Source organism: Pecten maximus, chromosome 1 (genome assembly GCF_902652985.1).
Source record: "Pecten maximus chromosome 1, xPecMax1.1, whole genome shotgun sequence".
Classification (NCBI taxonomy): Eukaryota; Metazoa; Mollusca; class Bivalvia; order Pectinida; family Pectinidae; genus Pecten; species Pecten maximus.
In genome coordinates, this window is record NC_047015.1 from 18,372,043 (window position 1) to 18,385,672 (window position 13,630).

At 38.8% G+C, this 13,630-nt stretch overlaps 1 protein-coding gene across 1 annotated transcript in view; it reads left to right on the forward strand.

The window, feature by feature from the left end:
* LOC117326882 overlaps positions 1–12,335 on the forward strand; it is a 43,814-nt gene extending 31,479 nt beyond the window's left edge. The window contains 16 exon segments of the mRNA XM_033883681.1: positions 113–298; positions 623–647; positions 650–738; positions 868–1,004; positions 1,151–1,287; positions 3,940–4,135; positions 4,298–4,550; positions 5,245–5,369; positions 5,630–5,753; positions 5,916–6,101; positions 7,481–7,597; positions 7,916–8,070; positions 8,251–9,074; positions 9,321–9,626; positions 11,617–11,697; positions 12,073–12,335. Of these exon segments, the coding sequence (XP_033739572.1) occupies positions 113–298; positions 623–647; positions 650–738; positions 868–1,004; positions 1,151–1,287; positions 3,940–4,135; positions 4,298–4,550; positions 5,245–5,369; positions 5,630–5,753; positions 5,916–6,101; positions 7,481–7,597; positions 7,916–8,070; positions 8,251–9,074; positions 9,321–9,626; positions 11,617–11,697; positions 12,073–12,254 (3,123 nt within the window). The 3' untranslated portion in view covers positions 12,255–12,335.
* Positions 12,336–13,630: the final 1,295 nt, after the last annotated feature.

Sequence of the window (13,630 nt, forward strand, 5' to 3'; positions counted from 1 at the left end):
ATATGAACATTCGACGTCTGATGAACATATTTTTATTCGATAGTAATATACTCTATATTGTTGCGAATACAATCTGAATGTTTTAATAATTGAAGCAATTCTTCCTTATTAGGAATGGGCTGCCCATGAATATGTGAGAAGAGGAACACCGAAGAGTATGCTCAACATCGGAATGCCTCTATACGGTCGCTCCTTCACATTGAGTAGCACTAGTAACACAGGTCTGAACGCTCCCGTCCGAGGAGGAGGCACTGCTGGGAGGTATACCGGAGAGAGTGGATTTTTGGCATACTATGAGGTGAACTTCAACCATATATTAAGTAATAGTTCTTGCATAATTTTAGAAGAGGATCTTTCGGAGATAAAACTTTGTGCGATTCATGTTTAGTTATTTCAAACGCGATTGGTGACAAAAGGGCATCGTCTCGACGATAGGCTCTACTTAATAGCAAAATGTCTTGCACCCTCAGGCTTTTTGCTCACCAAGAATGGAATTCCTTAATTCATGTTTGTCTCGAACATAGATCATCGTTATTATTTACAAGTTACATTGAATGATCAACGAGAGTTTCCAACAAACTAGCAAATTATCCATTTCAAAGTTAATATTTATTTCCTTCAGATATGTAAAATGATTGCTAAGTCACAGAAAATATGATACAAGGAGAGGAAGTACCTTACCTCGTAGAGGGTAACCAGTGGGTTGGCTACGACGACAAGGAAAGTCTGCGTAAGAAGGTAATGACAGTATTAATTTATTTAACCTGGTTCGATCCACCCAAAAATACTGGAATCTGAATCTGGCTATATCAAATTGGTTGATTAACTACTACTTTGGGTTATGACACATATTTATTTTTATAACAGGTTGATTTTGTAAAACAAGAGCACTATGGCGGTGTTATGGTCTGGGATCTTGCCCTCGATGATTTTAGTGGATCATGTGGAGAAGGCAAATACCCACTTTTGAATGCCATTAATGACGAGTTAACAAAACCGAGCAGGTAAGTCACTTTGGCGAATGACATTCAAAACTATTTTTTTTAATTGACATGCACCTGTAATTATTTGTTTTAATCTTGACATCCTTAAATCCATGAATCAACTTTATGCAAACCAAGATATGTTTCTGATTTGGAAATTTCCTTAGCCCGGCAACAAACTCTACTGCCACTACACTTACACCTGTGAGCACACAGCCGGCTGTAAGTAATGGTCCTCCAGTGGCGACAGCTGTGACCAATACAAACACTACAGCGATTGCAGCATCTGTGCCTACTACATCCGGTATGTATAGATTTAGTATTCGAAAATGTCGATGGGAAGGTGTGAAGCTATTGCTGAAGTTAGTTGTTTTTGTGAATTCGTTGATGACTGCCAAGGTCAATTGGCCGTACAAAATATCAAATACAATAAAATAAGTATTTATATAATAATCCGAATGTTTATGTTAATGACCGTAGCGACTAAACAACAACAGTTCTGAATACATAATGACAAAATTAGATGATCTGACCACACGGGGACATTGTACGATGTTTACTTGCCGAATTATACGCATTTTAATTCCAATCCAAACCGCCTCACACCTTCAGGTCGCCATCTTTGCTCAAATCAAAGCATCTGTGCGTTTGAAAGAGTCAGTATTGCAAAGCTTCTAAACGATCTTGTGATAAAAAATTTAGGTTCATAATAGAAACGAAATACGGATTTTAAAATGATTTGAATTCAATTATTTGTGCTTTTGGTTAGCGAATCGTAGCAATTATTTATAATGAACATTTAATGTTGCACTAAATACTGATAACAATATTTTTATCTTTACATTTTTTATTTCTTTCACTTCAGTTCATTTTAAGTGGTAATTTAGAGTTCCCAATAAATTCGCGGGAAATGAATTTGATGACGTAACCGGAAGCCCACATGCTATTAGAACGTGACCCGGAAAATATGCATGACGATAATAAGAACAGAAGATGATTGAACATTATACCGGATTTTGTTCGCATTTTTTGAGACACTAAAGTGCTTAGATGCAACGGAAGGTAACGCTGATTTTGTTCATAGCTATCGTATCAAGTAAAACGGACAGTTATTGCGAAAAAAGCAGTATTTGCTTTACCTAGTTGAGATAGACCTACTTTCGTTTTACAGATTGTTACAGATATGGTCGTATGAATAATTCATCTTTTCAACCATAGTGGATCTAATTGCTTATCCGCGGGATTTTTCTATTAAGAATATTTGTACTTCTCATGTACAGTGCAACTTTGTTTAAAATTGACTGGTCTGATCCGACTTTCCTCATGATTAGCTGACCCTTACCACAGGTCCACGTTACGATCATATCCTTTCGTAAACACTTCATAATAAATGTTTATATTATCCACGGCAGATTAGTCTTGATTACTACAATTTTCTACCTTCTTGCAGTGATATTATAATGTTAAAGATAATATAACTATAGATTGAAAAATACTGCACATATCAACGTAAGACCATGCCTTCCCTAGATGAAAATGTATTAGAATCTGATGCTACTGGTCACACAATATCTTTTTATATTTATTCTTTAAGTGGATGGATGTGGCAACATTTTAAATACTTTTATATATACATACCTATTACCGGTTAGCTTGTAATAATAATAATAATAAAAACCCCGAAAACAATAGAGAATACGGACATATAACAACAACAACAACAACAACTGAAAATCCATAAAGGGCGAGTAGAATATTAAATGCATGGTTGGAGGCCTCCTAAAAAAATATTAGTTTTAGTTATACATTCTTATCCACAATAAAGGTTATAAGGGCCAAAAGTACTGAGTAGAAATAAGCATAAAACGAACGATCAAACAAAGTATGTATAGATAAAAATAACAAAAAAAAAAAAAAAAAAAAACCAAGACTTTGCCGCAAATAAATACTTGCATTAATGTTTTATAAAAAGCATAATTGTGGCTATTGTTACTAATATATTGTGGTAGACACCAACAGCTTTTAGATAATTCAAAATTTTGTATATGTTAACAGTTTCGAAAAGTTTTAGTCTTGCTATGCTGATATAGAAATTCTCTAGTTTGTAAATCAATACAATCTAATAAAAAGTGTTTTGACGGTAAATGGTTCATTATATGCGTTACACTGATGGTGGTCCTTCACGCTTCGATAATAAATAATGCCTTATTAGGTATCGACCTCCCTTAGACGGGCAGGGACAACTCTGTTGGATAATGTCTCTGTACCAAGGGGTCCATTCACTGATAGTGGCTTTAATTGAGTTTTTGTCCTCATATTGATTCCCTTGATTTTGGCACTGTGATAATAAAACTTTAGTTGCAGAAGTTTAAAATCAGTTGTGATTGTGGCGCGATCTATCAGCATTTGTGTGACACTATGTCAATAAGGTATGCGTTAATCAGAGGGAAAATAATAATTTATAAGAAGCATGAAAGTATACCCAATTTATGATAATACTCCTCTTAAAAGAAAATGATATGAACATTATTTAATGATAGTTGCTTAGATGATGAATGACTGCAGCTTTTTGCATGTTAAAGCTCATGGTGTTTACCTAGAAGCTTGGGAATAAGAATTATTCTTTTCTCAAAGATTTTCTACAGAGGATAGTTTAGAAAGAATTTTGATGACAGTGTCTTGATAATCTTTTGGTGGGGACCAGATGTTAAGGGTTGATGGCAACTTTGCTATGACATATCTAATAGAGCATGGTCAGTCGCACATCTTTTCAACGATCAGCAAGGCTGCGCTATTTGATATAAAGACATAGAAATGACGACGTGGCAAAGTTGCGTGCACAACTGGTCTTCGGTTTAACACTCATTTGTTTTGCTATTAAAAGTCCACCATCATATCACCCACCGTCGACGAGAAGTCTTCCGATAGATAATAAGCATTTTGTTTTGTATTTCAGCGGTCACCAACGGATACCGCCGAGTATGTTATCATGCTAACTGGGCACAGTACAGACAAAAACCTGCTAAATTTTTCCCAGAGAACATCAATTCCAGTCTCTGTACTCATATCATTTATGCGTTTGCAACTCTCAACAATAATCACTTGAAAGCATTCGAATGGAACGATGAGAGTACACCCTGGTCTACAGGCATGTAAGTAAAAAACGACACCCCGATGGTTATACATTTTGGAAAGTATTGGAAGGTCAAAATCCGAGTTCAAGTTACCAGAAAAAATGTTCATAATGATTCTGTTTTCGTACTCTATACCCTTTCCTGACCCAACTGATAGCACATGTTTATATGTATTTGCAGGTACGAGAGGTTTAATGACATGAAGAAACTGAACCCGACCGTCAAAACTATGCTATCGGTCGGAGGCTGGAAACTTGGATCTAGACCTTTCTCAAGCATAGCAGCCTCTGATCGAACTCGTCAGGACTTTGCTACTGATGCAGTCAAATTCCTCCGAACACATGATTTTGACGGCCTTGATTTCGACTGGGAGTATCCGACATTTAGAGGGAGCCCTCCTCATGACAAACAAAATTTTGTCTCCCTCGTTAAGGTTAGGCCATTTTGTATGAAAGAAACATTAAGGGGACGTTGTAGAGGAGGCCAAAATAAATATTCTGTCCCAATGGTAACACTTGGGATCTGAAATCCTTCTTTTCTCTCCTGACTGCTATGTCTTTCTGTGCTTTGTTTTCTTACTGTAAGTTTCTCCTTGACATCCGTCCTCATATGACCATGAAGGCTGTGGATTCTCTTCCCTGATCGAAACATACCAGAGTCTATAAAATGGAATAGAATAACTGGTTCGCCCGTTGTCAGCAAAACATATCCAGGTGGGGTGTCCTGCTAGGTGTTTTTGGCAGTATAATTAAGTGAGGTAGCACTATTGAATCGGAATCAATTCTGCGCTATCACAAAGGGGACAAAATATTCTACAGCTTTCCAAAACACACGTTTCTCACACGCAAGCACCTCGCACATAAAATGAGTTGTATTGTCCTACCTTTTGATAGGACTATACACAATATAAACAAACAAATCTCAATTCAATGCAATTTTTGCATCAATTTATTAATATTATTAAGACAAAAAAATTAATAAAAAAAACCCGATTTGAGTTGTTTATCCCTTATTTTTGAATTAGACATTTAGTCGCGTAGAGTTCTCATCCATGGTGAAGAGAAGTTAAGGTAAGGCTCAGAATCCCAACTCAACGTTTTCTTCTTGTATTGCTTTTCTCTATTCAGGCAACACGCGAAGCATTCGACGCTGACGCGCAAGCAAGTGGCAAGCCTCGTTTGATTCTCTCGGCAGCTACAGCAGCGGGCAAGGACAAAATTGAAAAGGCGTACGACCTGCCCCAGCTCGTGAAGTAAGTGAAACCCCTCATTCCATGCTCCAATTAATTTGTATGTAATCATTTATCAAAAAACATTATCTGAGCGGCGGGGTGTCTGTGTGTTATTATGTGTCGAATAGAACTATCAAATGGGATCATTATTGATCTCTTCCCACATTTCTGGACTTGTAAAATAGACAAACAAAGAAGAAGTACATGTGTATACAGCTAAATTTATTTATCGTTTATATGCACTCACACAGCAGAAATAAAATGCTTACTCCTTTATGTAGGTATCTCGATATGATCAACTTAATGGCATACGACTTCCATGGTCCGTTTGAGAACCACACCGGTCACAACAGTCCACTAAAGGCAGGCCCAATGGATACTGGAAATGACGCCACCCTAAATGTGGTATGTTGGATTAAATGGTGGTCAAAATACCATCGAACATGATCCTCAAAATAAAGATTTACATTCAACTTTGATGTGATAAAAATATAGTATGGACGGTAGTATGATATGTTGTTGCGCACAAAAACTTCACGTGACAATAATTAAGATTTGTTTTATCAGGAATGGGCTGCCAATGAATATGTGAGAAGAGGAACACCGAGGAGTATGCTTAACATCGGAATGCCTCTGTATGCTCGTACCTTCACACTGAGTAACACTAGTAACACTGGCGTGAACGCTCCAATTCAGGGACCAGGAAACGGTGGGAGGTATACCATAACGAGAGGCACCCTGGCATACTATGAGGTGAAAGTCCAACATATACCAAACATTTACAAGAGAATCGTATACTTGTACAACATTACATATATATATTTAAAACTAACGGTATAAAATTTCTCAACATTTTTCCTTCAGACATGTCTTAAAACAAATTAAAATAAGGACATTTCGACTCTGGTAACATTATTTTTGTAACGTCAAGCAGTTAACTTTATTGAAGTTTTTATTTTTATTGCTAATGAAAAGTGGTTGGAAAAATTCAATCTTATGAACATCTGGGAACGTTTCATACAACTCATCTGGTAATTTAGAGTAGACATAAGGTCATGGAATTTGTGGTTAGTCAAACATGAAATATTTCAATTAAAAACAAAGTAGGCATACGTTAAATGAAATATAGTTTGCAGACATTATTTTGATTTTAAGGCATAGTGGAGGCATTTCATATATCGATTTTTTTTCAACAAGAGATCAGAGAGGGATCTTTGCGCCCACTATGAGTTATCTATACGACATATTTTTTCTCTTCTTTCCTCTTAAACTTTTGAAAATGAGGAGAATGTTCATATGAAATTTCAGAAAGATTCACGAAGAACTTAATTTAAAATTTTTAATGTTGTCCTGTCCTATATTGTCTTCTGATCAGTGTCAATATCACTTTGCAAAGCAGGATTCCAGGGGAGTCGACATAAAAATGAGAAGGTAACATGGAGAATATACCGAAATAGCGATGCCAAACCCAATCTTAAAATCAAAACTCATCATGACCTAAAGGCGACTTTTGTTTTCTAAGGCAGCCTAAAGATCGATCATGCTTTGATCAAGAGACCTTTTATGAGAACCTACCTATGGATTTTGAGAAAATCATTCAGATGCGTCTTAAGAATTAGTAATAACAAACTCCAACGGTTAAAATTCAAAATGGCGGCCCATTTGGTTCCCGATCTGCCTCATAATTCATTAAAAAAGACAAGAGACCAAAGAGAAAACCAACACAAATTTGTGAAGGATCATAAAGCACTTTCGAGAAAATGTGATAACGATAATAAATTTGAAATGACCACATGCCACTCATATTGATCTTCGATAAGTGTCAAAGTTGATAATCTACAACAAAGATGAAGGGAAGAACAATTCTTAAAAGTAGCGACAAAATAATGGATAACGCGCTTCAGACTACTCCTTAAAAAAAACCCAATTTATATATATAAGGCTGCTCAAACTATGTGGGGTGAACTATTAGGCAGCCCCTACAAAATCGGGTGACCTATTGTTATTCTTCTTTAGCAAAAAGATTTCCGCCGTTTTTTTGTCCACGGCTAATCTTCTTGTAGGGATCTGTTTGACTTCCGCTTTGATTGCAATTTCAATTCTGTGTTACTTTGCTTTTGTGTTTCCTTCAGGTCTGTAAATTGATCAACCAAACACAGAAACACATAATACAAGGACAGGAAGTGCCATACATCGTCCAGGGCAACCAGTGGATAGCCTTTGATGACCAGGAAAGTCTCCGTAAGAAGGTAATGACTATATTTACAACTCTTACAGTACTGGGAGGGTGATTTGGTACTCAAACCGTGCGGGAGCGGAACATTTTAAGCCCTGGGATGTTCGCAGGGTGTTCGCGGGGTGCTAGCAGCGAGTTCGCTGCGGATCCGCTCGACGAATCCGCCGTCACAGTCCTTCGATGACAGGCGACATGGATTATGTTTATGTTATAATAATGTTTTATTCAACATATGAATTGATCCTCTGCAAATATGACATGTACCTAGTTGTATCGTTGTTGAGTAATAAATACTTCAGGAGTTTACGGGTTTCTTTGACATGTATAACAGGTAGATTTAGTGAAACAAGAGCACTATGGTGGAATTATGGTGTGGGATCTGGACCTTGACGATTTCATGGGATCATGCGGAGAAGGCAAATATCCGCTTATGAACGCCATTAACGATGAGTTGACAAGGGCCGTCCCAGGAGCGGTGGTAACCAAGTAAGTCATCTTGGCATGAAAGCCATAACATTGAAAGAAAATTGATTAGTTCCTATCGACATATCTTTATGACAAACCTTGAGTGACATGGACCTGTAATGAAATGAAACTTTACCAGATATCAAATATTAACCGGCATACAAGAATGTTAACCCGATTTATGTCTTGCAATTTCCACAGTCCTGCACCAACAATTGCTCCTTTGAGCACACAACCGGCTTTTGTAACTAACTCTCCTAATCCTCTGATGTCAACTGCTGCACCGCCAGCCCCATCAAGTCCAGTACCCCAAACTCTTGCACCTCAAACGCCTGCACCTCAAACGCCAGCACCGCAAACGGCAGCACCGCAAACGCCTGCACCGCAGACTCCTGCACCGCAAACTCCAGCACCCCAAACGCCAAAACCCCAGACTCCAGCACCACAAACGCAATCGCCACAAACTCCTGCACCGCAAACGCCATCACCGCAAACACCTGCACCGCAAACTCCAGCACCACAAACGCCATCACCGCAAACTGCTGCACCGCAAACGCCATCACCGCAAACGCCATCACCACAAACGCCAGCACCACAAACGCCAGCACCGCAAACTCCTGCACCGCAAACGCCATCACCGCAAACGGCTGCGCCGCAAACGTCATCATCACAAACTCCAGCACCGCAAACTGCTGCACCGCAAACGCCATCACCGCAAACTCCAGCACCACAAACGCCAGCACCGCAAACTCCTGCACCGCAAACGCCATCACCGCAAACGGCTGCGCCGCAAACGTCATCATCACAAACTCCTGCATCGCATACTCCAGCACCGAAAACGCCAGCACCGCAAACGTCTGCACCGCAAACGCCAGCACCGCAAACGTCAGCACCGCAAACGCCAGCACCGCAAACGCCTGCGCCGCAAACACCAGCACCGCAAACGCCAGCGCCACAAACACCGGCCCCCCAAACGCCAGCACCGCAAACGTCAGCACCCCAAACTAACGCCCCAGTGACATCCGGTATGTATATACAATGGCTGACGATATATTAACAAAATAATCCATTTATTACACGTACATTAACAGGAAAAGAATTTGTAACTCATTGCATAGCGTAAGTGACCAAAAGTCCGTCCTGATATGAACTTTGGTGTTGCGAGTTCGAATATATATATCAGATAATGCGACTGGACACAAACACAACACCTGATTTGCAATGTTTTTCGAATCACAATCAACTGTTTGCTTTTGATGCTATATCAACAGGTCCTAGCGTTCATCACACAATATCTACTACAAATCACTTCAACTGTGCTTCTCAGGGCACCGGGTTTTACCCCAGTCCCACCGACTGTTCGAAGTACTTCATATGTGCCGGTGGCGCTGCATTTGAAGTTGCATGTACACCCGGTCTCCAGTTTAATCCTTCTACACTGTTTTGCGATACACCAAGCAATGTACAATGCAATGTAAATCAGGCGTCCACACAGCCGTCCCAAACCTCACAACCAGTTGTAACACTTCAGCCTACCAATCCGCCGGCAACTAGTTCTCAGTCGACCTCCACGCCAGGTAAGCGCTCCATACATTCCTTGTATAGCATACAATAATGTAAACAACCTTGTATCCAATGTATATTATTACTAGTGATCCCAAAGGGATATAGGCCCTCATCATTAAATTATCTTGACAGGTTATATGTAAGACCGAGCTTTTCTCCGCTTTACTCTTTTTATCTTAGTATGATCTAGGAAAGATATAAAAACATAAACCGTCAAAATCCAAGACGGCTGCATGTTGGCCATTTCGTTTTTTTCTAATCAGACTAAAAACTGACTGTGCACAACTAATTACCAAGGAGAACATACATGTGATGTTAAGAGGTATCAGTCCTGTACATTTCAATAAATAGCGATAGAAATCTTCAATTGTCAAAATACAAGATAGTCGCCTTTCGGTCATTTGGTTTTATAGACACAAATAGATACAGAGGAAAACCTATATTGAACATTGAGAAATGAACCTCAAGTACCTTAAAAGAAGTAGCGATACTAAACTTTAATTTCAATATCCAAGGTGGCCGCCTGTCGGCCATTTTGCCTTTCCTATAAGACTGAAACTTGAATGGCCATGGTCAATAATAGCGGTTTATACGGACGGATGCAGAGCGATTCGAACAGCCACCATCATCTAAGTAATAACATTAACTAACTTCAAACGTAGGAGAACGATCTAGACGCATGTTACTTTGTGCAAATGTTCAAACATATTCTTTATTAATGGTCGTGTGGCACAGTGGTACGAGGGATCATTGATATTTTGTGAGCCTCGTTTTGAAAGTGGTACTCAAGGATACTCTTTTTAAGTCCTATTATTCTCTGACTATATATAAGTCCGATGATGACGTCATACATGCAGTGGATGACTTTCTGAACAGCCAAGAAAAGGAGTTCTATAAAAGTGGTATTGAGACCCTTAAACACCGCTGGGAAAAGTTTATAGATACTGAAGGGGATTATGTTAAATATAATACAATATGCCCGGCAAAATTCAAATCCTTCAATATGAGGCTCACACCGTATCAATCAGCCCTCGTAACACAATTGCCTTTCATCGAAAATGTATTGGGTCATCTGCCTGACCAATTGGGTTTTCCCCGGTTACTCCGGTTTCTTTCCACAGCAAGACCTCTCACGCGTTTCCATCCGGGCTAACAAGCGTGATTAATACAAGTTGATATAACTTGTTTCGCAATTGTTGTAAAGTAGATCAAGTTTACATTTTTTCTTTCTTTTTTAAATCATACATTATATATAAAGAAATAAGATATTATGTGTTAGCATGTAAATCTCTCGATCTTCGCTGGTTTAATAATATGGTGATTATATCAAAGAAAGGTGTTGGAAGCCACTGTTTTTAGAATCGAAGAAGACAACATGAAGTTTAGTGATCCCGCGAATGATTTGTATTGTTTAACGTCTTATCAACAGCCATTCTAACGGGCTCCCGTGTGATCGAGATACATGTATGTGTTTTGGAGAGGCTGCGGTATGTTCACGTTTGTTTCCTTTGTGATAGCACAACAAATGATATCGACTTTACAGTGCTACCTCACAGACATCCAGCAGAACAACCAATCAGGTCACATCATACTGACAGCAGTTGTTCGCTCCTGTGAGGTAGGCTTTAGGTTCTATCCTCGGGGCATACCAGCGTTTATTAATGGTAGCTGTTTTTCCTGTTCAGCGTTTAGCACGACTTGTTTTCAGTATAATGTGACCGGGTGTTGGGTTCTATTGGGTGTCTATAGCAGTAGTTTTCAGTCAGTTAGCATTATAAAGTGATATCAGTGTCACGCTATCAAAAGGAGGCAATCACAAACATGCCACAGCCTCCACAAACAAACACATTCACCACAAATAAGAGTCTCTCATTCAGACAAAACCGTCGTTAAATGACCTTAGCTCTTTATAGGACGTAAAGCAATACTTTACCTAAACCAAAGCTTAACTAGCTTCTGCTTTGTGCTCCATAAACATTTTGCTTAATCTGCTCCACACAGCACCTACCACAGCAGTACCAACTCAAGCCCAGACGACACAAGGTCACCACCACCACCACCACCACCAACCCATTCCGCCAGGTAATGCCTGAAGAATACACAGCTCCTTGTTTAACTGGCATAAATTTCGCTTTCTGCTTCTTGTGTATTTTGCATTGCCGTGCAAGTGTCTGCTTAACAAGTTATCGACTTTAAAGTATTTTTCTCTTATGAAACAATAAAAGCTCTGTATAAGCCTGTTAAACACTGCATGCTATGTCAAACACGCATCGATATATCTACAAGACTTTCGCTTGTTAAATACTTCGCCTATAAAACACTGTATATGTAAAACATTGAATACACATATTAATCATTATATAAATTTGTATGTCCAGCTCTGTTAAATGTTCGATATCAAGTGATAAACCATACAATTTTATGTTTGCTTAAATCGCTTACATTATTGCCTTTCAGTGAAGTTCTGTGCCGGGAAATCACTTGGTCTTCACGCCGATCCCGATAGCTGTTCCTTTTTCTACGAGTGCGCAGCAGGTTTGGCATTCCACGAGCGCTGTTCTCCAGGTACCTTGTTCAACCCCAACTCCCTCAACTGTGACTATCCATCGCACGTCAACTGTGCGACATCTGGGAAATAAACACAACCACATCGCAATGTTTCTTTGCCAAAATTATTCATTGTTATATTGTTTATTCAATAAAATCTTTGTCATTAATAACTCCATGTATATATTAATTACTTACAAAATGTTTCCTCTTCGTTCGTCTTGTGCGTCTGTACATACGTAACTCAGTACTCTGACGGCTTCATTCCTGAAGGGGTTTTAATGAAACGACATTCAAATATAAAGGATCATGACATATCGGACCAGGTTGTGTTTCATGGTTGTAGGGTCAAGGTCAATGTCACTGTTATTGCTTTAGAAAAAAACCTTTATTTCAGTTTCATACCTTTGATCAAACTTCATTCATATACAAAGAACCATAATCTTTGTGTCTCGGAGAAGTTTGTGTTAAATAAATAAATTAAAAAAAAAATAAAAAAAACAACAACAAAAAAACACAAAAAAACCCAACAAACTATAAAGTCTAAAATGCAGCAATTAACCCACAAACCAAAATCCTTAAAACTCAAGTACGCTGATTGTAAACCACTTGTTACAAAGTGTACTAAAACTAATTGAAAATGGCTACAGACACTAAGCAAAAAGAGAAAAACAAACTGGAGTGCGGACGAGTGCCTCTATTTGACTAAACTTGTTGAGGATAACAAGGGTGTGCTACGGGCAAAGTTTGGGGCCGGGGTAACTACCCTGAGGAAGAGGGAGACATGGCGAAAAATCACAGACGAAATAAACGCCTCGTCATGTGTCAAGGCGTTCGGTGGAAGACGTGGAGAAAATGTGGCACAATCTTCATATGAAGGGTAAATCAGAGCTGTCTGACCACAGGAGACAGGCTGCGATGACAGGTATGTTCACGCTAACATTCCAATAAGTCCCGAAAAGTGGCAAAAGGCAACGCCTAACAGTATCTAGGACAATAGTACAATGGTTTTGCAGAATACATACTGCATTGTTGGTACATACAATGTAAAACACAAGCATTTGTTTCCTATTATTAAATTCACTTACTTACTTTGAGTGGTCAATCACAATAGATCGTCATATTTTCCATCGTTTGTTCTTACTGCTCACAGCATCAATGGCGGTTGCAACTACTGTTACCAAGAGTTGTCGTTCCTTTCAAGGGGAATGCTCGATTTATATGCAATAATAAATTTCAGTACGTGTCCCCAAGCTACGTTTCCGACAACTAAACGGATAAGATGCCATATTTTGCACAAAATTCTGAATTAACGCTACATAACATGATTGATGATAACACAATCTTATAATTGTTAAGCAGTTGACCAAATCAAATGGCATGCCTGCGTATCCAATTCGTAGCCGATCAACTGGTAGACAATAAATCGAGTTTTTGATATTCATATATAAATATTCATAGTTTAGAC